The sequence below is a fragment of the Myotis myotis genome, unplaced genomic scaffold (assembly GCF_014108235.1).
Source record: "Myotis myotis isolate mMyoMyo1 unplaced genomic scaffold, mMyoMyo1.p scaffold_m19_p_9, whole genome shotgun sequence".
NCBI classification, from domain to species: domain Eukaryota; kingdom Metazoa; phylum Chordata; class Mammalia; order Chiroptera; family Vespertilionidae; genus Myotis; species Myotis myotis.
The window spans coordinates 91,394,057-91,420,258 of NW_023416401.1; the positions used below are offsets into that span (position 1 = coordinate 91,394,057).

At 54.5% G+C, this 26,202-nt stretch overlaps 1 protein-coding gene across 9 annotated transcripts in view; it reads left to right on the top strand.

Moving 5' to 3' along the window:
* Positions 1 to 26,202, top strand: part of OSBPL2 (oxysterol binding protein like 2) — a 42,700-nt gene that overhangs the window by 13,973 nt on the left and 2,525 nt on the right. For 6 of the 9 annotated variants that reach the window (XM_036323580.1, XM_036323575.1, XM_036323578.1 and 3 more), the window contains 10 exons: positions 2,327 to 2,402; positions 10,167 to 10,301; positions 10,961 to 11,058; positions 14,400 to 14,582; positions 16,868 to 16,975; positions 17,658 to 17,747; positions 19,243 to 19,366; positions 20,698 to 20,826; positions 21,925 to 22,048; positions 22,872 to 23,037. In XM_036323580.1, coding sequence (XP_036179473.1) covers positions 2,327 to 2,402; positions 10,167 to 10,301; positions 10,961 to 11,058; positions 14,400 to 14,582; positions 16,868 to 16,975; positions 17,658 to 17,747; positions 19,243 to 19,366; positions 20,698 to 20,826; positions 21,925 to 22,048; positions 22,872 to 23,037 — 1,233 coding nt within the window. The remainder of the gene's footprint in view (positions 1 to 2,326; positions 2,403 to 10,166; positions 10,302 to 10,960; positions 11,059 to 14,399; positions 14,583 to 16,867; positions 16,976 to 17,657; positions 17,748 to 19,242; positions 19,367 to 20,697; positions 20,827 to 21,924; positions 22,049 to 22,871; positions 23,038 to 26,202) is intronic. The other 3 variants (XM_036323581.1, XM_036323582.1, XM_036323583.1) reach the window with 2 other exon arrangements.

Consider the following 26,202-nt stretch of genomic DNA (forward strand, 5'->3'; position numbering starts at 1 on the left):
AGGACTCATACCTTTACTTGTTAGCTCGCTTGCTCTGCAGATGTTGGCACACCTCCTGCATGCTAAGGTGACCTGGCCCACGCAGGCCCACCCTCTGCTGTCAGCCTCTCCTCCGCACCCTGCGACTTGGTCCATAACCAGACTTTGGCGAGTCATCCCTGAAGCTGCCCCCTTTTCTCCCCTTCCCATTACCCAACTCTGACACACACCTGGGCCCTTTCAGTCCTTCTGTCTGCTGTCACATCCACCCCACTCCCTGGGTCTCCTGCACTCACCCTGTAACTTCACCCACACCCCCTCTTTCTTCATGCTGCAGCAGTCACTTTTTCAGACAGGTCTAACCAGGCCACGTCCACCCCCACCTTCATCCCCCACTTAAAACTCTCAGGTGGGCCCTGGCCAGTATGCTCAGTGTCAGCTCAAGCACCGAAGGGTCACAGGTTCCATTTCCATCAAGGGCATGTACCTGGGTTGCAGGTTTGATCTCCAGCTCTGTCAGGGCACATGCAGGAGGCAAACAATCCAAGTCTCTCTCTTTCCCTCCCTCCCTCCCAACCCTCCCTTCCACTCTCTCTAAAAGTCAATGGAAAAAGTATCCTCGGGTGCCCTGGCCGGTTTGGCTCAGTGGATAGGGCGACGGCCTGCGGACTGAAGGGTTCCGGGTTCGATTCTGGTCAAGGGCACATGCCCGGGTTGCAGGCTTCATCCCCAGTAGGGGGCATGCAGAAGGCAGCTAATCAGTGACTCTCATCATTGATGCTTCTATCTCTCTCCCTCTCCCTTCCTCTCTGAAATCAATAAAATATATTTAAAAAAATATCCTCGGGTGAGGAAGAAAGAAAAACATCTCAGGTAGGTGTTCACATGGTGCCCCCCCCTTGGGAATCGCTAATAGCACCCTTTTCCTCTCACAAGTACCTCGGTGTGGACTGTGAACTCTAAGGTCACCTCCTCTAGGCTGGGGGCAGCATCCTCTCCTCCTCCCTGGCCCCCTCCCTGTTGTCTCTGGGCCCAGCCACAGTGGCTCTCGTGGGTCTTCCAGGGCCCCCACATCGGGCTCTGCCTGCCTGCCCCTCTCCGCCTTCTCCATCTCTGCTGTCTCCTCTCCCCTCCTGTCTCCATGTTCCCTTCTCAGCCCCCTCGCAGTCCAGCCCAGATGACAGTTGCCAAGTGACCAGGTGTTAGTTGCTGGCAGCCTGGCATGTGGCGCTCTGTAAATGGCAGTTTTTCTCATTTTGTCTCCAGCTGCCTCTCTCTTCTCCTTCCCATTCCTGAAAATAAGCATTGTGCCCTGACTCAGCTGCCCTAACTGACACCCCAAGGGGGAGCTTGGGGTCCTTATGGGGTGAGAGCACTGCTGTCATCGTTCCAAGCAGAGTGCTGGAGCAGAGGCACTGGCTCACGGTCCTCCCGTCCTAAGAGCACTGATCCATCCAGGGGAGCACCGGGGGCTTCTGGGACGCAGGGAACCACTGGCTCAGTCTTCAGTCTCGGGCCCCTCTCGCTTCCTGCAAACCCGCACCCCTGTCCCACTGGGCACCCCTCCCTCCCAGATGGAATCAGGGTCTCATCCCAGCCAAATTTCCAGAAGGGAGACCAGGCCCCACTTGGGTCAGGGGTTCCCCATCCCAGTCTCCTGTGAACAGGGTCTCATGGTGCAGACATGCTTGTGGGGCTGCCACAGGTCTGCAGGGAGGTCCCTGGGGCAGGAATGTGCCTCAGGAACACACACACACATTGAAAGGGGCAAACAATGCATTTCTGAAAAGGTTTTCTTTCTTTTAAACTATTTTATTATTAAAATTAAAAAAAAAGTGTTTTTTATTAATTTTAGAGAGAGGAAGGGAGAATGAGAGACAGATAGAAACGTCAATGATGAGAGAGAATCATCGATCAGCTGCCTCCTCCATGCCCCTACTGGGAATCTAGCCCGCAACCTGGGCACATGCCCTGATGCTCAGTCACGGAGCCACACTGGCTGAGCTGAAAAGGTTTTCTTAATGTAGTTCCCTCTTGGGGATCTTGTGGCCTGGCCTCTGTCCATGGCTCTGCAGTGCTGCAGGCAGCTGGTACACTGCTGCTCTGGGGACAAGACGACCTGTCCCCAGCTCTGGAAGGAGAGTCATTGGTGTGGTCATGGTCATTTTCTCCTAGGGTCCCTCGCACAAGCCCATTCCTTTGGGACTGAGCCAGCAGGCTGATCTTTTTCTCCCCAGGCACGCCAGGAAAATTAGAGAAAAATGGTCATTGAGCAAAATCACCAGTCATAAGGGAACCTCATGTTGGATTAATAATAACATGTATTGCTGTGGTTACTGCTTTTCAGGACGTCCTTGCCGGCCCCGATGTTCACCAGGAGTGACTTCAGTGTGTGGGGGATCCTGAAGAAGTGCATCGGCCTGGTGAGTGGGCGGCCCGTCCGAGCTCAGCGTTAGGCACTGTGAACCCACAGAAGGGCTCACTCCCCACATTTTGTTTTGTTTTGTTTTGTTAATCCTCACTCAAGGATTTGTAGAGGGAGTGAAAGGGAGGGGGAGAAACAGAGAGAAAGAAACATTGATGTGAGAGAGACACATTGATTGGTTGCCTCCAGGGCCAGAATGGAGCCTGCAACCAAGGTACCTTTAGTCCATGGGCCGATGCTCTGTTCACTGAGCCAAACCGGCTAGGGCAGGGGTGGGCAAACTTTTTGACTCGAGGGCCACAATGGGTTCTTAAACTGGACCGGAGGGCCGGAACAAAAGCATGGATGGAGTGTTTTTGTGAACTAATATAAATTCAAAGTAAACATCATTACATAAAAGGGTACGGTCTTTTTTTTTTTTTTAGTTTTATTCATTTCAAACGGGCCGAATCCGGCCCGCGGGCCGTAGTTTGCCCACGGCTGGGCTAGGGTGACTCTGCAGATTTGTAAACAGCATGGAGTAAAGATGATGAAACCGGAAAGGCACAAAGATGTAAGGGGAGGAGGTGAGGAAGTGAGGTTACTGATGGACAGGAGGAAATAACTATGGAGGTTAAACGGAACGTTTCCCTCAGTGTTCTGTGATGTGCTTTTGGTTATCGGTGTGAAATGGGGACGTTTGTGGGGTTCCTGGACACACACAGAGGGTGAGACCCAGAAGGCCATCCATGAGGGCGCAGGCAGAGCTTCAATGCTTGGAGTTTGTGACAGGAGTGACTGGCGTCCAGAAGCCACAGGCCTTTTTCTGATGGTGAGAATCCTCAGTGACTTTATAGAAGTTGCAAAACAGCAGTGAGCCCTGTATACCCTTCACCTACTTCCTGTAACATCACCATCTCACACAGTCACCTTGGTGCAGCGACCCAGTGGAGGAATTCACAGCAGTGTTGCTGTTACCTGAGCCACGCCCTTGACCTGGCTTTCTCCATTGTTCACTGCTGTCATTGATTGGAGACTGGTGTTTAGACACCAGACCAGGCGCTGGGTGTGCTCGCCCCTCACGAGGCATGCTCACTCCAGGCCTCAGCAGCCACACGCTGACCCTGCTGGCACGTGCGTGCGCTCTGCACACCTCTCTGCCCTTTCTGATGACGTGTTTGGTACTTTCTCCTCTCAGTGGCCTTATTCCTCTGTGTGACTGAGCAGTTCAGGTCTGGACAGAAGGGTGTCTGGGGCTTCAAGACAGACTGCTGAATTTGACAAGCTCCTGGTCCTGACTCTGCAGGAGTCTGACCCCACGGCATCTTTCTCACACGGTGACCTCGTTACGCTGCACTCCCTAAGGAGCCCATGGTCTCTATGAGAGCCGCGTATGAACATGTGGGTGGGTTTGTCCCCAGAGTGCTGCACGCAGTCACCTGGCTGGGTCCTTTGCACCACTTCAGAGCACTCATCCCCGTGGCCCTTGAAATGCTCACCTCTGTGGGCATCACTAAAGGGGTGACACCCTCTTTCTACTTATCAGCTCACTGAGACAATAGCAACAGACTAGTTAACACGACGGTTTCTGACCATGTAGAAGTAGACAGAACCGCATAACCACCCCCGGCCAGCACCCACAGCGCCACTCAGGGCTCCCGTGCTGCCTCTACACCCCTCCTCCCCCAAGCCAGACACCTCTCATTTGCCCATCTATATGTCTGTGTGTGTGTGTGTGTGTGTGTGTGTGTGTGTGTGTGTGTGTGTGTATAGCAGTAATATGCAAACGAGGTCAAGACTCCATAATGGTCACAACCAGCTCAGGAGGAGGGGCTGGGCGTGGCCACGAGCTTGAGAGAACAACACACAGGCACAGCCTGGAGCCTGAGAGATCAACACAGGGGCGCCTGCTCCGAGCTTCAGATGCGGCTGGGAGCACACACACACACACACTCGGGGCGCCTGCTCCCAGCCTCTGATCTCTGATGTGGCTGGGGGCAGGCCCTCAGCGGACACACACACACACACACACACACACACACACACACACCCTGGGCGCCTGCTTCGAACCTACGCAGCTGAGGTCACCTGTCAGGGCTGCAAGGGGAGAGGAAAGCCTAGCCTGCCACATGTACCAGTGCCCAGGAGGTGCTTGGGCCCCTTGGTCTGAGAGGTTTTCTCCAGGGCAGTCTCCTGGTTGCTTCTCTGGTCCCAGTCAAGGGAAGGAGCCAGGGTTGGGGGAAAACGAGGCCAGGCCAATCCGGATTTTCCAGTTGTTCCCGGCTATGTGTTTGCTCCAGGGGCTGGCGGGAGGAAGTCCTCCGCACAAAGGCAGGAAGGAAGAGGTGCTCTGTGGCAAAGGCGAAGGTACAGTGACCCTGGGACAGCCCGAGGGTCTGCAGCACAGAACACTGGGCCGGGCAGCCACCGCAGGGGCCGTTCCTGGCACCTCTCACCCCCTCCGAGGGCATCAACTCAGGATGTCACAGACGGGGAAACAGACCCAGACAGAGTTTAGACCTGCCCAGGCCACATAAAGGCTTCCAATTCAGCACCCTCTCCACTCTTCTTCAAGTTCACAGCCATGGACTGATCACTTTCTATCAAGTTCCTAGAAGGTGGTAATCCCACACCAACTGTGGTTTTAAGAGGGTTCCCTTTTAGATGTATGCCTTTACACGGCTTTCTCGAAGAGGCACTTACATGCCGTACAACTCATCCACAGCAGGCATACTGTTTGATGCGTGAATTTCCACAACAGCTCAACCACCGACACAAACCGTTTTCAAGCTTCCATCATGCTGTTTGCCCATCTGCAGTCAACCTCATCTCAGCCCCAGGCAGCCACAGGTCTGCTTTCTGTCTCTGTAATTTTGTCTTTTCTAGAAATCACCTTCTTAAAAAAAAAAAAGGTAAAAAAAACAAACAAAAACCAAGAAGAACGTTGCTGTCCTCAGGCCTGGAAAGGGGAAGACAACTGAGGGCAAAAAAGATGTCTCCGTGAAGGGCCTAGAGTGCGGGGCCCCCCCTCCTGCTTCAACTCCCAGATGAACAAACTCAGGGTCAGAGAGGCCTGGGGTGTGGTTCAGTCTTTTCAAGCCATGCCTGCATCCCAGACACTAATGATAGTGGTAGCAACGGTGGTACTACTCAGGGTCCAGCCTGGCCACGCCTCCCCCCCCACAGCGGACACACACACAAACGGGGTGCCTGCTCTAAGCCTCCACAGCGAGGCGGGGGCAGGCTCCCAGCGGACGGACACACACACACACACACACACACACACACACACACGGGGCGCCTGCTCCGAGCCTCCACGGCCAGACTGCGGCTTAGGCCCGCACCCGTGGACATCTGTAGGACATCCCCCGAAGGCTCCCGGACTGTGAGAGGGGGCAGGCTGGGCTGAGGGACCTCCACCCCCCAGTGCACAAATTTCATGCACCAGGCCTCTAGAGTGTGTGTGTGTGTGTGTGTGCGCGTATGCTAAGTGTTTGGGTAATGACGTCATGTAGCAGCACCCAACTTCCTCTCCCTAGCGACTAGTCACCTTGCAGTTTCTTCAGCCCAGGAATACAACTTGCTTTATAGCCAGGTGGAAACACTACACTGTAACCAAATGTCTGTGAAGCGTTTTCCCGTGCCTCATCTCATTTGATCCTCACAGAAGTCCTAGAGTCCTTAGGAGACTTGGTGGAATCTTATCTTTTTTCATTAGCGGGAAAACGGAGATTTAGAAAGCTTAGAAACTTGACCTGACTGAAAAGAAGTAAGAAATGGTGGGCCTTGAAAATGACTTCAGGTTTTCTCACTGTGCAGAATACAGTCAAACACTGCTGCAGTTAAATATTTTACCCTTTGTTCTCCCTGAGTGACCTATAATAATAATCTGTTTCATGTTGATATTTACTGCTGTGTTGCTGACAATTACCTGAAAGAGAAGTTGGGGTGCTTCACTGGGCTGGAAAAAGTTTAGCTAAATCAGAAAGCAGGTCTAATTAAGCAAGTTTATTCTATACCTATAAAAGGCTAAGTTGACTCGTGCTTGCGCGATACATATAAAGCTCTCACTGGCGCCAATTGCACGTGTGTGTTTCGATCTGTCATTGTTGATCGTGAATTTGGTTGTTTTTGTTGACATTCTGAAACTGAAAGAAAGCGGCGTTGTCGACAGAATCTGTCTGAAGATCAACTATTGACACTTCTATTGTAGAGAAAGGGCAAATAGCGATATTAAAATATTTCTTCTAATTAATTTCCTTTCAATGTGTATGAATCTGTGCACTGGGCCATTGGTATTTCTTATATTTTGCTAAAGGATGGGGCTCTTTTTTAAAATATATTTTTTCATTGATTTTTTAATGAGGAAGGGAGAAGGAAAGAGGAAAGAAACATCAATGATGAGAGAGAATCACTGATTGGCTGCCTCCTGCACACCCCCACTGGGGATCCAGTCTACAACCCGGTCATGTGCCCTGACCAAGAATTAAACTGGTGACCTCTTGGTGCATGGGGCGATGGCCAACTATTGAGCCACACCGGCCAGGAAGGATAGGGCTTTTTTTAAACATGTCCACCATGATACTGTCAGGTGTGCACTCTGTTCAGGGTTCCCGTTGTCTGTGGTTTTGCATCGGGAGACAGCTTGTTGCTCTTGCTCTGAGTTTAAGAACTGCTGGGCTCAGTGCCACGACCGATGCGCTCATTAGGGCTGTAGGTCAGTGCCGCACCGACCCGCCTTACGTACTTCCTGAGATGTCCGCGGTGAGTGTGGTGTCATTAAGAGGTCAGCACCAATGAAGGAATCTTCCTGAGAGTCTTCAGATTATGTGTCTGATTCACTACCATCACCCAGTATGCTGGCATAAATGACTAGGAGGTCTTTTTATGTATTTAAAATTTTTAAAATATGTTTTCAGTCATTTTAGAGAGAGGAAGGGAGGAGAGAGATAGAAACATCGATGAGAGAGAAACATCAGCATCAATCAGCTGCTTCCCGTATGCTCCCTACTGGGGGCGGAGCCACAACCTGGGAGCGTGCCCTGACGGAGTCGACTGGGGACTTCTTGGTGCATGGGCTGCCACTCAGCCACTGAGCCACACTGGGCTCTTTTTTATGTATTTTAAGCGCACGGGATTTAGCCTGCTGGACATGCTCCAGAGCACAGGTTGTTCCATCTGTGGCTGTGAGAGCCTCTTCAAGGCCCCTAATCTCTTACAAAAGATGCTCCGGCTCACCCTGTACCTTTATTGTCCTGGCCTGCAGCCAGCCACTCATGCAGGGAGAGAGGCCTCAGGACCATGCTGGGCCCTGGGGAGCTGCTGGATTGCTCTGTTCCCAGTCTTTTCTATGTGTTTTGAAGTATTATGTATTTTATGGGAGACAGCAGCTGTATTTTGATTTGTTTCAGGGATGACAGGATTGATTTGACCTCTTCTGGCTCATGTATGTGTCTTTTCTCCCACACACACTGACACTTCCAGGTGTGAATGCTAGTGCTGACTAGTGCTGATGGGTTGAGCCTAGCATGTAACCAGTGACTCCCTCACTTTATCCCATGAGCACAGCAGTTCTGGGAGCAGGATCAACTCACCCAACAGCATGTTTGCCTCGAAATCCAAGTCCTTTGGTGCCCCTAGCTCTGCCCATCCTCAGGGTGCATCTGTCTCTGCTGTGGGGGCGGGGCTCCCTCCGGGTGGTGTGCCCAGGGCTTTGTTTCATTTTCTTTTCCATGCGTGCAGATTGCACTTTGTTTTAACATTGTAAATCCTAAGTCAAAGCTCTCAAACAAGAGTATCCCTCTATATACACATTCGGCTTCCTGTCCCTGCCCTTCCCCGAGAGGCAACCAATAAAAATTCTGTGGCCCATCTTTCCAGGAATCAGAAAGTGACATTGTGTCTCTCCTTCCATTTTCCTGGGTAACTAACTGTAGGCTTCCCACCACCTTACCCACCCCCAGTGCCAGGGCTCCCAAGCTGCTTCCCGCTCCTTCTGCCCTGACTGCTATTGGGTGTAGGGTCATTTCTGGACCCAGGGTGGTGCACGTGCAGTTCTGCCCATGCAGCAAATCTGGGGGGGGGGGGGGCGGGCACCACTGCCCTCCCACCAGCAGGTGTGGGGCTTCCTCCCATCACCACGCCCACAGTGGATGTCAGGTTCTGATGAGCAGGTGAGCAGTAGCATCTCATGGTCACTGTTCCTCTCCTGACGTGAGCCAGGCCAGCATTCCTGAAATTACTATCTGCGTTTCTTTCCCTCCACCTCTCCTCTCATCCCTCCTCCCTTCTCTAGCCCCTCCCTGTCAGCCGCTTCCTCCTGGAACGGCTCTGCCTTGTCTAAGTCTCTCAGACCTCCTCCCTTAGTGTCCCTGCAGAGCCCTGGCTTCTGCACTGCTCGCTTTCCCGAAGGATGCCTGGGAACAGGTATCAGTGGTGGTCTCCCTTCCCTGCCTGAGGCATCCAGTCACCCTGGACATGATGGGAGGCTAGTGATTTTTTTGTTTTTTATTTTGTTTTTGTTTTTTAAATCCTTATTGTTGAAAGTATTACATATGTTCTCTTTTTCCCCTATTGACCCTCTCCAGCCCACTCCCACCCCCAGGGCTTCACCATTGCCTGTGTCCATGGGCCATGCATAGATTCATACAAGGTCTTTGTTCGATTACCTCCCGCCCTCCCCACTTCCCTCTGAGATTCCACACTCTGTTCCATGCTTCCATGTCTCTGGATCCTCTGTGTTCATCAGTTTATTTTGTTACTTAGATTCCACATATGAGTGAGATCCTGTGATACTTGTCTTTCCCTGACTGACTTACTTCACTTAGCATGATACTCTCAGGTCCCTCCATGCTGTCTCAAAGGGTAAGAGATTCTTTTTTATTGCTGCATAGTATCCCATGCTATAAATGTACAGCTTTTTAAAAAATATATATATATTTTAATATATTTTATTGATTTTTTACAGAGAGGAAGGGAGAGGGATAGAGAGCTAGAAACATCAATATGAGAGAAACATCGGTCAGCTGCCTCCTGCACACCCCCTACTGGGGATGTGCCTGCAACCAAGGTACATGCCCTTGACCGGAATCGAACTTGGGACCCTTTCAGTCCACAGGCCGACGCTCTATTCACTGAGCCAAACCGGTTAGGGCCATATATATATATATATATATATATATATATATATATATATATATATATATATATTTTATTGATCAGAGAGGAAGGGAGAGAGAGATAGAAACATCAGTGATGAGAGAATCATTGATCGGCTGCCTCCTGCACACCCTGTACTGGGGATCGAGCCCCTAACCCAGGCATTTGCCCTTGATTGGAATCAAACCCCGGACCCTTCAGTGTGCAGGCTGTTGCTCTATCCACAGAGCCAAACTGGCTAGGGCTGTACCACAGCTTTTTTATCCATTCATCTACTGATGGGCACTTGGGCTGTTTCCAGATCTTAGCTATTGTAAGTTGTGAACATAGGGGTGCATACATCTGGGGGGAGGGCCGCTGGAGGTGGCCAGCGTGGCGGCCCCTGCCACCTCGGTGTGCACGTGGCCTGGAACAGGGCAGGGGCACGGAGGACTGGGCGCCGTCCCCCGGGAGGCAGTGGAGCTCACTGTGCAGCGGGAGGGCCGGCTTCCCTCAGGTCGGCTCTCTGGCTCAGGGGTTCAGGTCTCGTTCCCAGGCCTCTGCTGCTCCAAGAAGGGACTGTCTGCGTGGGGCAGGCAAGAGGCTGTGTTCTGGGAACCCCATGATGTCCTCGCTGTCCCTCCAGGAGCTGTCCAAGATCACGATGCCCATTGTCTTCAACGAGCCCCTGAGCTTCCTGCAGCGGATCACGGAGTACATGGAGCACATCTACCTCGTCCACAGAGCCTCCCGCCAGCCCCAGGCCCTGGAGAGGATGCAGGTGGGCGGGCCCTGCGCTGGGGGGAGCCAGACCACAGCAGTGAATGGATGGGACCCTATTGACTGGCCATGTCATGGCAGGGACCTGGCACCTCTCCAGTGGCGGAGGCTGTACAGTGCACACGCACTCGGTGCTATCCTGCCAGCAGCTGAGACATTTGTGCTGGGGGGTGTCCTCCACAGGAATGCATGGGGCCTGCGCCTTGGCTCCTCCCAGTCTTTTCAGCACCACACCTGTGTGTGTGCATGTGTGTGTGTGTCCACATGTGTGCATATGTCCACGTGTGTTCCCGCATGTGTGCATAAATGTGCCTGTGTGTGTTCTTGCCCGTGTGCATGTATACAGCATGTGTGCTGTGTGCATTCGTGTGCCCATGTGTGTTGAAAGGGGACAAACACATGGCCCTTGCCACAGGGCCTGCTGAAGAACAGACTGGGACTGGAAAGCATCAGGGCTCCTGCTGTCTGTAGTTTTGAGGAAGTGGTGGTGACAGAGGGCGCTTCCTGGAATCTCTGTGACCTTGGACGTGTTACAAGGGGAAGACTGAACAGTCACCAGATAGTGAATCCTGACGCAGACATGCCAGGTGCCTGCAGCTCCCTACAGCCTTGGGCCCCCTTCCTGGTGGGGACTGCTCATGGCCTGTGTGTTGTTTGCAGTGTGTGGCTGCCTTTGCGGTGTCGGCGGTGGCTTCCCAGTGGGAGAGGACTGGCAAGCCGTTCAACCCACTCCTGGGAGAGACATACGAGCTGATCAGGTAAGGCCAGGCCTCCTGAGTGCCAGGCGCGGTGCTGTGGAGGACGGAGGGTGTGGTTCTTCCTGCAGCATGATTCTGCCTCTGACAGCCGACCCTGTGGATGGCAGGTTAACTGAGGGGCCGGGAGCACCGCCGGGGCGAGGACGGTTCGCATATGGGGAATGTCGGGTCGGTCTGTAACAAAACCCTAGTGCTGTGAAGTAGAGTTGGAAATGGGATCCTGTGTTGGATTCAGGAGTAGAGAGGGAGTGTCTGTGAATGGCTTGTTAGCTTTGGCCTGAAATAGAGATGGGTCCTGGAAGCACATTCGCCCACTCACCGAGCATCTCAGGAGCCATTGTGCAGGGAGCAGGTGACCTAGAGAGGAGTGACTGTCGGAGGGCTTCTCTCCCGGCCACTGCCGACTGCCATGCCACTGCCCCTGGGCTCAAAGGCCTGGCCAGCACTGGCAATGCAGTGACCAGACCAGACCTTATTTTATTTTATAATCCTCACCCGAGGATAAGTTTTTACTGATTTTAGAGGGAGTGGGAGGGGAAGAGAGAGAGAGAGAGAGAGAGAGAGAGAGAGAGAGAGAGAGAGAGAGACATCAATAGGTTGCCTCTTGTATGTGCCCTGACTGGGGATTGAACCCACAATCTGGGTATGTGCCCTGACTGGGAATTAAACCTGCAACCTTTTGTTGTACAAATGACACTCCAACCAACTGAGCCACCTGGCCAAGGCCACACCTTATTTCAAGTGCAGCTGAAATTCTTTCCGATGGAGTTTCTCTCAGGCAGCTTCAGCGGCCCCCTGGCTGCTCCCATCTTGCCCATCACGCAGCCTGGTCCTAGAGCTGTATACATGCCTGGGACGGGACCAGGGCCCCTGTCTCTCGGGCTGTGCAGTCGCTCAGAATGAGCCATGGTCCAGTCGGCCTGGCTGCGAGTGCCAGCCAGAGCCCACAGGCAGTGTGGTGGGCCCCCAGGTCAGAGGGGTCACAGCCTGGCGGGGCTCCGGAGCATTTGGTGCATGTACGGTATTTCCTGTTTCGCCCATCCTTGGGTCCCGGGGGGAGTCTGTTGTACTCTTTTATTAAATACAAGTTTGTCTTTAGTTATGATAGCATGCTCTGCTTAGGAAATGTGCAAAATGAAGAAAAGGGAGGCAGGTGAGTTGGACAGTCCTGTGAAAGAGTCTGGCTGATGTTTGGGCTGAGTTCCTTTCCTGTGCGCGCGCGCGTTTCCAGAGTGCAACAATGCTTGTTTAGATCCTTTTCCATTGAACTTCAGGTCACATTCATTTCCCCACGATAACTAAAACTTTTTCTAAATTTAGTATTTCATTGATGGTAAGACATTTTTCATATTCTAGCATTTCTGTCCTAGTTTAATTTGCAACATTTTTTCTTTCTTTTATAAAATAAAATAATGATGTGTTATGTGGTCAATGGCATCTTGGGCTCAAAGAAGTGTAGTTTCTTCGAAGTTTCTAACTGTGGTTGCCAGCCCTTTACTGCACGTGTGTTGTGATGATCAGGTGAGTGAGTGGCTGGGGGAATTGGGGTGTTGGTCTGCTTACAGTGGCACTCTTCAGGTGAGTAGAGGCTGCGGTGTGTGCAGCTGTGTGTCAGCTCTGGTCGCAGACCACGTGGGGCGGGATCATCGTGGAGACGCGGGCATGCCTGAGCACCTGCAGGCCCCCCGCTCCCGCGATGCGACAGTGGGTTAGTGGTCACGCCCGAGGCTGACCGGTGTCTGACTCGCCTGCTGGTGCAGTGGTTGCCCCTCCCCTGGCTCCACTGGTGTGGGAATGCCATCTGGATTCTTGGTGGGGCTGTGTTGGCTGGTGGTGAGAGGCTGGTCTCGAAGTCTCGCAAAATGGAGAAAGCTGGATGCGCTAATAGAAAGCAACGGAGTGTGCCTCCCAGGGCTTCTTTGCAGATGACAGGTGCAGCAGATGACCATGGGTTACAGCATGTCACAGCGAGAGGGACAGTGAGCAGCCCTGTGCCTTCATTTTAGACACTGGGAAACTGAGGCCCTGATGCCAGAAAGATTTGCCCGAGAGTCACCACTAAGGGGATCTTTTATTTGAATTTAGTAGCGTTGTCCTGATACCTGTGCTGAGCAGGTGTCCACCTCTGTCTGCAGGTGTGTGTGCCCCCGTGGTCGGGATTCCGGCCTCATCTAGATGCCAGCAGAGGGTTAGTATCTGAGTACATTCAGAGCATCATTAAAATGCCCTCAACAAAAGGGGAGTCAAGGCACAGTGTGAACAGAGCTTTGGCGGTGGAAATAAGCTGCATGGGTTGAAGGAACATGGACAAGTGTTGAGTGCTGGGTGAACACCTCATCGGCACCCCATCCGGGCCTGACCCGGGCAGGACCACCATTCCACGTCTGACAGAACTCACGCTCTTTCTAAACTCCAGTTCACCCTCCCATCTCAGTCCCAGGTCCCCCTGTGCCCGTGTCTGTGGCTCCTTGTGCGTCCAGAGCCCCAGGGCCCTGGGACCTGAGTAGCCTTCCTGTTTGGGAGCCACAGAACCTCCCGGCTGCTGCCGAGAAAAGACTGCTTTGCTTAGACAGGCATTCATCTTGTAAATTACATGCCTTGGCAGGCAACCTTTAAAAATCTAATTTTTCAACTTTTTTCCCCTCTGTAATGGTTGGAAATTCAGATTCCAGTTAAGTTAGTAATTATGAGGTTTAGCTTTTATAATTATTAAACTACAACTGTAGGTGTATTCATAGTTCCGGAACAATTAAAACATGACATTCTTCTCGAACAAGAGAGTGTACTAAAAATCCTATTTCCTGGACTGAAATAACTTGGAGCTTGAGACATCTCATCACAAACCTTACAGGAGCCGAGAGGAGCCCCCTGGGAAGGCCAGAGTCATGGCTCCTAGCGTGGGGCAGTGGGCGGCCCTTGAGCACTGGCACGGCGTCTGCCCCGGGTGCGCTCGGGCACTGGCTCTAAGACAGCGGTCGCCAACCTTTCCAACCTCACGGACCACCTAGTGGTCTGCGGACTACCGGTTGGCGACTGCTGCTCTAAGAGATGCTTGCAGACATCCGTGTGCTTGGGGTGGCCCCGTGGATCACAGTTTAATGCATGTGTGTGGTGCGTGTGTTGTCAGCATTAGGCAAGTGTGACATCAGAGCACTGTTGCATATTTCTGCCGCGTGTGGCAGCATGGAGTGGTCCCCATTTCCCAGTGCCTCTCCTGGACATGAGAGCCCTGCAGTCACATGTGCACCTGGCCACTGAGTTGACAGGGACGCTGCGCTGCCTTCCTGGGTTTTGCTGTCACTAATGGGCTCCGCTTCTTTCTCTCTTGTTTTCGTACCTAGGGAAGACCTAGGGTTCAGGTTCATATCTGAGCAGGTCAGCCACCACCCCCCTGTGAGTGCATTTTACTCCGAAGGTCTCTGTCAGGACTTCCTGTTCCACGGCTCCATCTACCCGAAGCTCAAGTTCTGGGGGAAGAGCGTGGAAGCGGAGCCCCGGGGCACCATCACACTGGAGCTTCTCAGGTGAGCCTCCCTGGGCCTGAGCCGCCTCCCTCCGCCTCCGCCAGCGCCAGCCATGCAGCTGTTTGTGGAAGGAAACCTCTTTCCGGGGGGCTCTTCTCTGGAGGGAGGTCACCACGTGCGGAGGGGCCGGGGGGCTGCCTGCCAGCAGCAGAGCCCTCCCGAGTCTGTTCCCTCTGTTAGTGCCGACCTGGATTGCCCCACTCGGCCTTGGCGTGCTCCCACGTGGCCTGGACATACTCCGGGCACTGCTTGTAGCAGTGACCTATCCTGTGTGAAGACCCCACACTCAGCAGCTCAGGACGTGGTTTCTGAGCAGCTGGGACCTGTGCAGGGGGTTATGCTCGGGCTTCTGGGAGTTGGCGTCAGGACTTGGGCACAGCACCTGTTTCCCTGGCAGTTGGTGCTGACATCGCTCAGAGCCGGGGGCGCAAGGGGAGAAGCCACCAGGAGGGAAGCCACGGTGTCTTTTATGACCTAACCCAGGAATGACTCAACTGCGACCCGCCCCACACGTGTGCGTTGGTCACACAGACCCACCCTGCTGAGTGCAGGAGGGGTGGATTCCGGGGGACACAGCGAGGGGCACCTTCGAGGCTGCCCCACCCAGTTCAGCCTAAATCTAAATGCCCCCGATCTGATGTCGATCAAAACACTGTCAACGTAAGAAACATTCAAACCTGTGGCGAGTTTTTGTGAGTTTATTTGAGCCAAACTGGACAGTGGCCGGGAAGCAGAACCTCCACGTGGGGAGATCGTGGAGCACAGCGCTCTGCACCTTGTTTATACGGGACAATCAAGGAGGGACGTAGGCGGGTCACAGGGAACCCATTGGTGAAGGATGAGGGAGGGGACAAAGCCAAGCGGGACACCGGATTGGATAAAAAGGAAAAGGATGGACACATGGTTCTGTTCCACAGGTGGGTGCAGGATGGTTAACACTCAACAATTAATAACAACGGGGGGTTTGTGGTCCCCACAGAGTGGTGCCTGTGCTTTGAGGGGTCCAGAAAAAGGGAAATTACTTTGACATTCCAGTGATATGTTGTCTTAGAACAGCGGTTCTCAACCTGGGGGTTGCGACCCCTTTGGCGGCCGAACGACCCTTTCACAGGGGTCGCCTAAGACCATCCTGCAATCAGATATTTACATTACGATTCATAACAGTAGCAACATTACAGTTATGAAGTCGCAACAAAAATAATTTTATGGTTGGGTCACAACATGAGGAACTGTATTTAAAGGGCCAGAAGGTTGAGAACAACTGTCGTAGAAGCAAAAAGACAATAGGCCCAGTAAAGATCGAAGTTGATCATTGTCAGGGAAGATACTGGCCTAGGACATGACTACCCACTATAAACTGCTTTTTAATTAAAGGTTTTAATTTCAGACCATCCTTTGAGGTTACTTTGGGTCTCTGAGTTTGCAAGACCAACATGCAGGCCTTCCCTGAATTAGATTAGCATGTGGCCTCTTTTCGTCCACAACACCTCAAAGCAAAAGCTCAAAAGCAGAGTCTGTAGCATCTGCCTGACTCCCAGAGCTGTCGCAGAGTCCAGGCCACCGCGGGCAGGGTTCTGAGCTGTGGTAGCACCGTGGGGGAGCATTGGATGGAATCTGTTCCCTGTTGGTCCCGCCTGGCTGGTTGCCAGGGGCGCATGGGGACCTGGGGCGGGGGGGGGGGGGGCAGCGCTTTAGGGAGACTGTCGGTGGTCTTCACTTTCCTGGGACAAGGCAGGTAGAGTTGAAAGGTTGCAAACCTTGTTGATTCAGGTGTTTGGGTCCAACTGGGAGATGCAAGGAATTGCAAATATTTGTCATTAGATATTCTGCACCGAGCTGGTTGTCACAGCCTCCCTGGCGTCTGCTCACTTCATGTCTGTGGGGCCTTTTCTTCTGGGGCAGGTCACGGGGCGGGGGGGGGGGGGGGGCGGGGGGCAGGGAGGAGATGAGGAACAAAAGGGAAGGTGTGTGCAGTGTTGTTTCGAACTGCAGGCCACGCATCCCACTGGGAGCACCTGGCGGGCGGTGGTGGCTCTCACATCCTCACAGGAGAGCTCTTTGGCTCAGTCTCATTGATATCAAGTAGAAAGCTTTGTTGTTGCTACAAAGGGAAGAAGAAATAAATTTCAAACGAATGCTAAGTAAGGAGCCGCTGTTGGAGGGAGTTCAAAGCAGTGCTCTCTGCTGCGGTATTAGGGCAATTACTCCCGCTGCTGCTTTCCTGTCCCCACCCCACCCCGCGGTGTCTGCTGGCTCTGACAGGCGTGTTTTCTGGTCTCTGACAGACACAATGAGGCCTACACCTGGACCAACCCTACCTGCTGTGTGCACAACGTGATTATCGGGAAGCTCTGGATAGAGCAGTACGGGACGGTGGAAATCCTAAACCACAGGTACGACACGCTGGGCGGGGGCCGACACAGCGCTGCCCTGGAGCACTGGCTGTGATCGCGGGACTCGCTTTCACTCTGCTGTGTGTGCTGCCCCGCGCTGTCCACCCTCGGTGTCCAGACAGGGAGGGCCCGTGTTGGTGGGAACTGGTTCTGGCCAGTGTGAGGCACCATTCACGCTCTGTATTGAAAATTTTCTTTCTGATCACAAGTTAACTTATTTTGAAATTCTAAACAATGCTGTGACCATCCTCTGTCCTGTCCACACTGCGGCCTGTCATTCCTTCTTCCTGGACATCTGTGACACCAGTTCTGTTTCCCACAACCTCATTGAGATGCAGCTCACATGTCATAAAGCCCACCCGGTAAGAGTGGGCCCCTGAGTGGCAGAGTGATATGTACTAAGTTTACTGAGCTGTGCAGCTGTCACCCCGGGCATGGCCGGAGCCTTCCCATCACCCCGGAAAGGGCCCTGTGTCCTTGGCCGTCACTCCCTGATGGCACCCCAGCCCCGGCAGCCTCTGTCTGCGCTCTCCCTACCTTCTCCTCTCTCTCTCTCCCCGCCCCCCTCTCGCTTCCTCTTCCCTTCCCACTCCGCTCTTGCTCTTACTCTCTCGCCTCCTCTCCTGCCCTCTCACTTTCTGACGGCCCACGGCCCACAGCCGAGCCTGTGCTTCTCCCGCAGGACTGGAGACAAGTGTGTGCTTCACTTCAGACCGTGCGGGTTGTTTGGAAAAGAGCTTCACAAAGTGGAAGGACACATTCAAGACAAAAAGTAGGTCCACGTGCGGGTGGGCTCAGATAGCATGCGTGCGCTTCAAAGAAGGTCGTTAAACCAGTGATGTCTGTTCATGGCAGAAAAAATCAGGCTCTTTTATACCTGTTTTTTACTGAGAAAAAACATTTCATGATTGAGCATGACAGGAGATAAAAGCAGCTTTGGTGTCACTTCTAGGGTGGGGAGTGAGTGGGCCCGTGTCACCCTCTCTCAAGGGTAAAGATGAAATGGACACGAGGAAGTAGGTTCCCCCTGAGACGCGGCTGCAATGTTGCAGGCAGGGCGCGGCTGGAAATCGGACCACGTGTCCTCCTCCCGCACCACACGGGCAGGCGGTCGGTGAAGCTCGCACGTGGCTGTATGAGCGTCATCTGCATGAGATTGGTTCTTTTCAGGCCGTAAACTAGGGAAGTTTAAAGGTTTTGTGAGCAGAGAAATGGTTAGTATCATTTTAACAAATTTTTTGAGTTTTTCCCCCCTTTGGTTTAGTAATCTTGTTTTGGGTCTCAATTTTCTCATTTTTCCCCTGAAGTGATTTGGGCCATGTGGTGGCCAAGGCTCTTTCCAGCTCCCAGAATCTGTACATTGTCAACAGAAACAAGCTCCTATGGGAAGCAGGTCTGCCTAGCCCCACTCAGCCTGGGGAACACCGTTCCACTATGACTCCACCCACTCCACCTCAGGACAGCAGCCTCTCCCGTGGAGGCCCAGGAACGGCCATGGGTGTGGGTGGCAGCACCCACTGTGAGCGTGTGTGAACTTTGGTCTGCTTTTCTGTTTCCCACCCCAAATTCGAGTGAGCGATTTCCTGACGCTGGGCCTGTTAGTGACAGTGCACGTCAACCGAGCTGTGTTTCCTGAGGAGTGGGCCCTCTAGGCGGGGCCGCTGAGACACGGGTGCCCCAGGGTCCCGCCCTGGCAGAGCAGTATCCCCAGGAGCTCAGGGCCCACTGTGCTCTCCCCCAGAAGATGCAGAAGGAACAGCCCAACATTGGCATTGCTCCTTCGGGAGCCAGCAGGTGGCCCATCTGGGAAGGTCCCCAGAGGTTGTTACCACCTGAGGAAGCAGGTGGCAGACGGCACAGAATCTGCCTGTCAGTGAAGTTCTGACATGTGGCCTTGAGGATAAAGCAAACTCATCAGGAGGAGGCCTGTTCCCGTGGTTTATAAAGGGCTTGAAGTCAGCGTGCTCACGGAGAGATCGGCACATGGGGTTTTACATCTGAACACGGACTCTTCCACCTCCTTGTCTCCACCCTCGTCCCTTCCCTCTTTCTTTTGCTTCGGTGTATTCGGTAGTTAGGACCATCAGTGTCAAATGGCAGGAGCAGAGATCCTAAAATGCAAATTTTCGTCTTTGCGTTTCTGTGCAGAGGTAGCCCAAGATTGGTAAGAAGACAGCCAGGCGGGACTTTACTCCACGGTTGAAGTGGGGTGCTGCATTGGGGTGGGTGGTCTATCTTAGCTTGGTTTCTAAACCCCTTTGTTCCAGCAAAAAGAAGCTGTTCATCATCTACGGCAAGTGGACGGAGTGTTTGTGGGGCATTGACCCTGCGGCGTACGAGTCCTTCAGGAAGCAGGAGCGGAGGGGCGAGCCCCCGAGGAAGGCACAGTCGGTAAGGCGCCACCTGGCACCTGCCCCGCTCCTGGCACTGCTGGGCAGAGGCCCCGGGAACCAGCCATGACCCCCAGAAGGGCCCTGTGGGAAGACGATGCACAGAATCCGCCTGTCAGTGAAGCTGCTGTCTGTGGGCCTCTGGGTTGGGAGGGTTTATCTGCACTCTCACAGCGCGGAGGGCGCGGGTCCCGTGTCGCAGTGTCTGTCTGTCCCCCAAGTCAAGCAGGGTAGAACCAGGCACCTCCATTTCCTTCTGGAAATGCCGTGTTCTGGATGGCTCTTAACAAACCTCCTGTCTGCCTGCCCCTGTTAGCTTAGACCTGTTCAGTGAGTGAGTGTCCTTCCTGCTGTTTCAGTTCTGAGTCCAGATGACGCCCACATGAGGGCTGTGCCAGGCAGGGAGGCTTCTCCCTGGAGCTCTGCATCCCGCTGCCCTAAGGCCTCAGAGCTGGGCCTGAAAGTGCGCTTACAGAGGCGTCCGTGTTCTAGATGACACGCCCCTCAGGCAGTGCTGTGCCTTCCTGGCTGCTCCGTGTCTTCCTGTGGTAGCTCCCACGTGCTGTCAGTGTGGCTTCCAATGACTGTGTCACTCAGAGAAATGAAATTCCACTTAGAGACTGTGCAGACCGGCGCGTTAGACCATGGCTGATGCCTTCGGTGTGTGCGCTGAGCTTCGCTGTCCTGGGTGACCTGGAGGGACAGGCTTGTCCCGTTTAGCTCTGGACCTCACCGTGTAGCCTGCAGTCAGGTGGCAGGCCCTTAAGCTGCGTGGTCACACTGACGCTTGTCACACCAGCACACTGTCCCCAACAGCTGCATGAATAACCACTGCTCCATCTCCATCCCCTTGGGTTTGAAAGGTAACCGCAGGTGGCATATCTCATATAGGGCTTGGTCTCCAGTGGGTTTGGTCTCGAAGTGCTGGGATATCATGTGATCACCCATCTGGACACGTCCTTATGGAGGGAAGTGCCCCTCTCAGAAATGAGCTGTTCCAGTCCCCTTGGCTTAGATGAATGTACTTTTGATGGTGCCACCTGGCTAGTTGCCGTCAGAGTCAGGAGCTCATCCTTTCATGGTGCCTGCACTCCCAGGAGGACAGCTGTGCCTGCCACTGACTTGGCACCCTCTGTTGGGGGGACCCCTGCGCAGGAGCCTGTGCAGGGGGAGGTGAGCATGGCAGACACAGGAGCCCAGCCTTTAGGTCTTGGGGCAGTGGCGTCTCCTTCCTTAGCAGCGCATCTTGCTCTGCTTGGGATCAGAACAAGGCTGAAAGGCACTCCAAGAGCCACTCCCTCCGGCAGCCAACCAGCGTGTTTTGTGTTTCAGGGCATCAGCATGGAGGACGCTGACACTGAAGTGGTGGACGCCGTGCCTGAGGTCCAGGACACTGTGCAGGTCATTCCAGGCAGCAGGCTCCTCTGGAGAATCAATACCCGGCCCCCCAACTCTGCCCAGGTCAGTGCTCCCCCATACCTGCCCCTCCAACCCCATGTGTACACCTGCTACCTCAGTCCTCTGTCCCAGAGCAGACAGAGGACCCTCTGTCCCCTGGTCAGATGGCGCTCTCAGTGTGAGCCTCTGAGGACTTCCTGTCCCACAGAGCCACCACCAGCCCCATCCTCAGCCTACCCTCCCAGCGACACAGCAGTGCTCTGTCTACATGAGTCGTGGTGGCATGTTGACACAGAGCTGACATGTGTGTCTGCACACATCACAGTGTCACAGTGGCCCTGGATATTCCTGGGTAGAGGTGCCTCGGGACACACGGTGTGCCCTGGAAGGTTTATACAACCACGTTTTACCCAAAGGAGTTTCCAGAGTGGCTTGCAGGGGTTGTTTTCCCAGCCTGTCAATTTAAATGCTTCAGTGCATTTTGATATTTATTTATTTATTTATTTTTATTTATTTATTTATTTATTTATTTTTTAAAAATATATTGATTTCAGAGAGGAAGGGAAAAGGAGACAGAGATGGAAACATCTATGATGATAGAGAACCATTGATCGGCTGCCTCTTGCACAACCCCTACTGGGGATTGAGCTTGCAACCCAGGCATGTGCCCTTGGCCGGAATCGAACCTGGGACCCGTTAGTCCGCAGGCTGATGCTCTATCCACTGAGCCAAGTCGGCTAGGATTGATATTTATTTTTGAAAATTAAACTTACAATTTGTATTATATATAAATGTTACATACAATGACATATATAAAAATAATTACATGATAAATATGTAATAAATTTTATTTTTCATATTATGAATTATTTATATATAGAATAAATATACAATGTATTATAATTTTTTATTGTATTACCATGTCCAGTAACATAGCAGAGCATGTAAAAAATAAACCACTCATCTCAGAGATGTTGGGGAGTCAGACCTACAAGTTGGGCATCAAGTGGGGTGGCCCAGAGAAGCCCGAGGCTGGTGCGTCTCAGCCCGGGAAGGAACCATGCCCCTGCGTGACCTTGACGGGGGCGTCTCCAGGGAGCGTGTCTGTGTGGGGCCCAGGAGAGAACGCTGTGGCGGTCACAGATTTCTGTCTGTCCTCAGATGTATAACTTCACCAGTTTCACTGTTAGTCTCAATGAACTGCAGACGGGCATGGAGAAGATCCTGGCCCCCACAGACTGCCGTCTGCGTCCCGACATCCGCAGCATGGAGAACGGCAACATGGGTGCGTGCCTGAGCAATGGGGGCAGTTGGGTGGCCGCCCGGGGACGAGCGGAAGGAATGCGGTGGCCTTTCACGAGCAAACAGGCACTAGGTCCCCCAGCACAGAGCGTGCGGACTGCCCGGGTGACGGTTTCAGAGTTTGCAGCCTGTAGGAGACCAATCCTTTTGTAAATAACAGTAAGGTTAAGTTACTAGAAAATGCGATGAAGAGGAATACACACAGAAGTCAAGTCCCAATACTCTATTCATAGGTAGAATGTAGGGCTGCCTTTCAGAACCCCCGTGCTGTTCATTAAAGCCCCACGGCCGGCGTGTGGGGCCCTGCTGCAGGTGGGATGAGACAGCCCTGGGTCCGGCACCTGGCGGCACTCGCTGGGTGACCGCTGTGCAGGGCGGCAGGAGGGGTCAGTGTGACGAGCGGCTGCCTCCTGCTCACCACCCATCACTCTGGGCCAGGTCAGCAGCAGGACTCCCAGTGCCCATGCAGGGTGCGCCTGCTGCAGTTCGTGGGGTCAGCAAATTGCTCAGGGATGAGTGTGGATGGCAGGGCGGTAGGCGGGGACCTGTGGTCAGGGTCCTCAGTCATTGGGAACAGCACAGCTGCTGTCCCTGAAGGTTAAGGTTGAATGTAACTGTCTGTGCGAGGGAAATGGCTCCAGGGTGGGACCCATGCTGGGGCTCTGTTGACACCGCCCCTGTGGGTGACATGGCCCCAGGAGCTGAGCACCTGCCTGTGGCTGGTACTGCACTAGGACACCATTGTCCCTCGCCACCTGAAGCCTGGGCCTTTGGGTTTGGTTTCCTGATGACAGTTAACTCTCCAGGGTTTTTGAACAAGGGAGACCAGGAGGGTCACCACCCACCTGACTCCTCACCCAGCCATGTGTGCTTGGGCCTAGATCTGGCGAGCCAGGAGAAGGAGCGGCTGGAGGAGAAGCAGAGGGAAGCCCGGAGGGAGCGGGCCAAGGAGGACACAGAGTGGCAGACAAGGTGAGGCCCTGCATGGATGAGGGGACAGTGAGGAGGCCCCGCACACCTGGGGACAGTGAGGAGGCCCCAGACACCTGGGGACAGTGAGGAGGCCCCCCACACACACACCTGGGGACAGTGAGGAGGCCCCCCCCACACACACCTGGGGACAGTGAGGAGGCCCCACACACCTGGGGACAGTGAGGAGGCCCCCCACACACACACCTGGGGACAGTGAGGAGGCCCCACACACCTGGGGACAGTGAGGAGGCCCCACACACCTGGGGACAGTGAGGAGGCCCCACACACCTGGGGACAGTGAGGAGGCCCCAGACACCTGGGGACAGTGAGGAGGACCCACACACCTGGGGACAGTGAGGAGGACCCACACACCTGGGGACAGTGAGGAGGGATCCACACACCTGGGGACAGTGAGGAGGACCCACACACCTGGGGACAGTGAGGAGGCCCTACACACCTGGGGACAGTGAGGAGGCCCCACACACCTGGGGACAGTGAGGAGGCCCCCCCCCACACACACCGGGGGACAGTGAGGACGCCCCACACACCTGGGGACAGTGAGGAGGCCCCACACACCTGGGGACAGTGAGGAGGCCCCACACACCTGGGGACAGTGAGGAGGCCCCACACACCTGGGGACAGTGAGGAGGCCCCACACACCTGGGGACAGTGAGGAGGCCCCCCCACACACACACCTGGGGACAGTGAGGAGGCCCCACACACACACACCTGGGGACAGTGAGGAGGCCCCACACACACACACACCTGGGGACAGTGAGGAGGCCCCACACACCTGGGGACAGTGAGGAGGGACCCACACACCTGGGGACAGTGAGGAGGACTACACACCTGGGGACAGTGAGGAGGGACCCACACACCTGGGGACAGTGAGGAGGACCACACACACCTGGGGACAGTGAGGAGGCCCCACACACCTGGGGACAGTGAGGAGGCCCCACACACCGGGGGACAGTGAGGAGGCCCCCCACACACACACCTGGGGACAGTGAGGAGGCCCCACACACCTGGGGACAGTGAGGAGGCCCCACACACCTGGGGACAGTGAGGAGGCCCCACACACCTGGGGACAGTGAGGAGGCCCCACACACCCGGGGACAGTGAGGAGGACTACACACATCCGGGGACAGTGAGGAGGACTACACACACCCGGGGACAGTGAGGAGGACTACACACATCCGGGGACAGTGAGGAGGACTACACACACCCGGGGACAGTGAGGAGGACTACACACACCTGGGGACAGTGAGGAGGACTACACACACCTGCGGACAGTGAGGAGGACTACACACACCCGGGGACAGTGAGGAGGGACCACACACACCTGGGGACAGTGAGGAGGGACCCACACACCTGGGGACAGTGAGGAGGACTACACACACCTGGGGACAGTGAGGAGGGACCCACACACCTGAGGATAGTGAGGAAGACTACACACTCCTGGGGACAGTGAGGAGGGCTACACACTCCTGGGGACAGTAAGGAGGACTACACACCTGGGGACAGTGAGGAGGACTACACACACCTGGGGACAGTGAGGAGGACTACACACACCTGGGGACAGTAGGAGGACTACACACCTGGGGACAGTGAGGAGGGAGCACACTCACCTGGGGACAGTGAGGAGGGAGCACACACACCCGGGGACAGTGAGGAGGACTACACACCTGGGGACAGTGAGGAGGGAACCACACACTCCTGGGGACAGTGAGGAGGACTACACACTCCTGGGGACAGTGAGGAGGACTGCACACACCTGGGGACAGTGAGGAGGGACCCACACACCTGGGGACAGTGAGAAGGGACCCACACACTCGGGGACAGTGAGGAGGACTACACACACCCGGGGACAGTGAGGAGGACTACACACACCCGGGGACAGTGAGGAGGACTACACACACCCGGGGACAGTGAGGAGGACTACACACACCTGGGGACAGTGAGGAGGACTACACACACCTGGGGACAGTGAGGAGGACTACACACCTGGGGACAGTGAGGAGGGAGCACACTCACCCGGGGACAGTGAGGAGGGAGCACACACACCCGGGGACAGTGAGGAGGACTACACACACCCGGGGACAGTGAGGAGGACTACACACACCCGGGGACAGTGAGGAGGACTACACACACCCGGGGACAGTGAGGAGGACTACACACACCTGGGGACAGTGAGGAGGACTACACACACCTGGGGACAGTGAGGAGGACTACACACCTGGGGACAGTGAGGAGGGAGCACACTCACCCGGGGACAGTGAGGAGGGAGCACACACACCCGGGGACAGTGAGGAGGACTACACACATCCGGGGACAGTGAGTAGGACTACACACACCCGGGGACAGTGAGGAGGACTACACACATCCGGGGACAGTGAGGAGGACTACACACCTGGGGACAGTGAGGAGGGAGCACACTCACCTGGGGACAGTAGGAGGGAGCACACACACCCGGGGACAGTGAGGAGGACTACACACATCCGGGGACAGTGAGGAGGACTACACACACCCAGGGACAGTGAGGAGGGAGCACACACATCCGGGGACAGTGAGGAGGGAGCACACACATCCGGGGACAATGAGGAGGGAGCACACACACCTGGGGACAGTGAGGAGGGACCACACACACCTGGGGACAGTGAGGAGGGACCACACACACCTGGGGACAGTGAGGAGAGACTCACACACCTGGGGACAGTGAGGAGGACTACACACACCTGGGGACAGTGAAGAGGACTGCACACACCTGGGGCTGAGAAGCTATCTCTGCTTCTGCTATGATGGTGGCAACAGCTCCTTGTGCAGGCTGTACCCACCAGGCTGTAGGCCGATGCTCCCAAAAGTAGTGCCACCTGCTGGTGAGAGGCAGATCACCTGAGACCAGCCTCTCCATCCTGGCCCCTGAGTATTTGACCCTGAACTTTTTCAAGTATAGTAAATTAGAAAAGAAAATGTAGCCAGAGCTAATCCACTAAATGAGGGAAAACACAGTTCTCAGAGAAGAGCCACTGTGCGCCCGGAAGTCCCCGGTGCTGCTGGGAGCAGCCTGCTGTCCCCACATGTTCCCCATCCATATGACACAGCACCCTAGAGGCCATGATGAGGAGTGGGCCGGCTGTCTTTCCCATGTCTGGGAGCACTCATCAT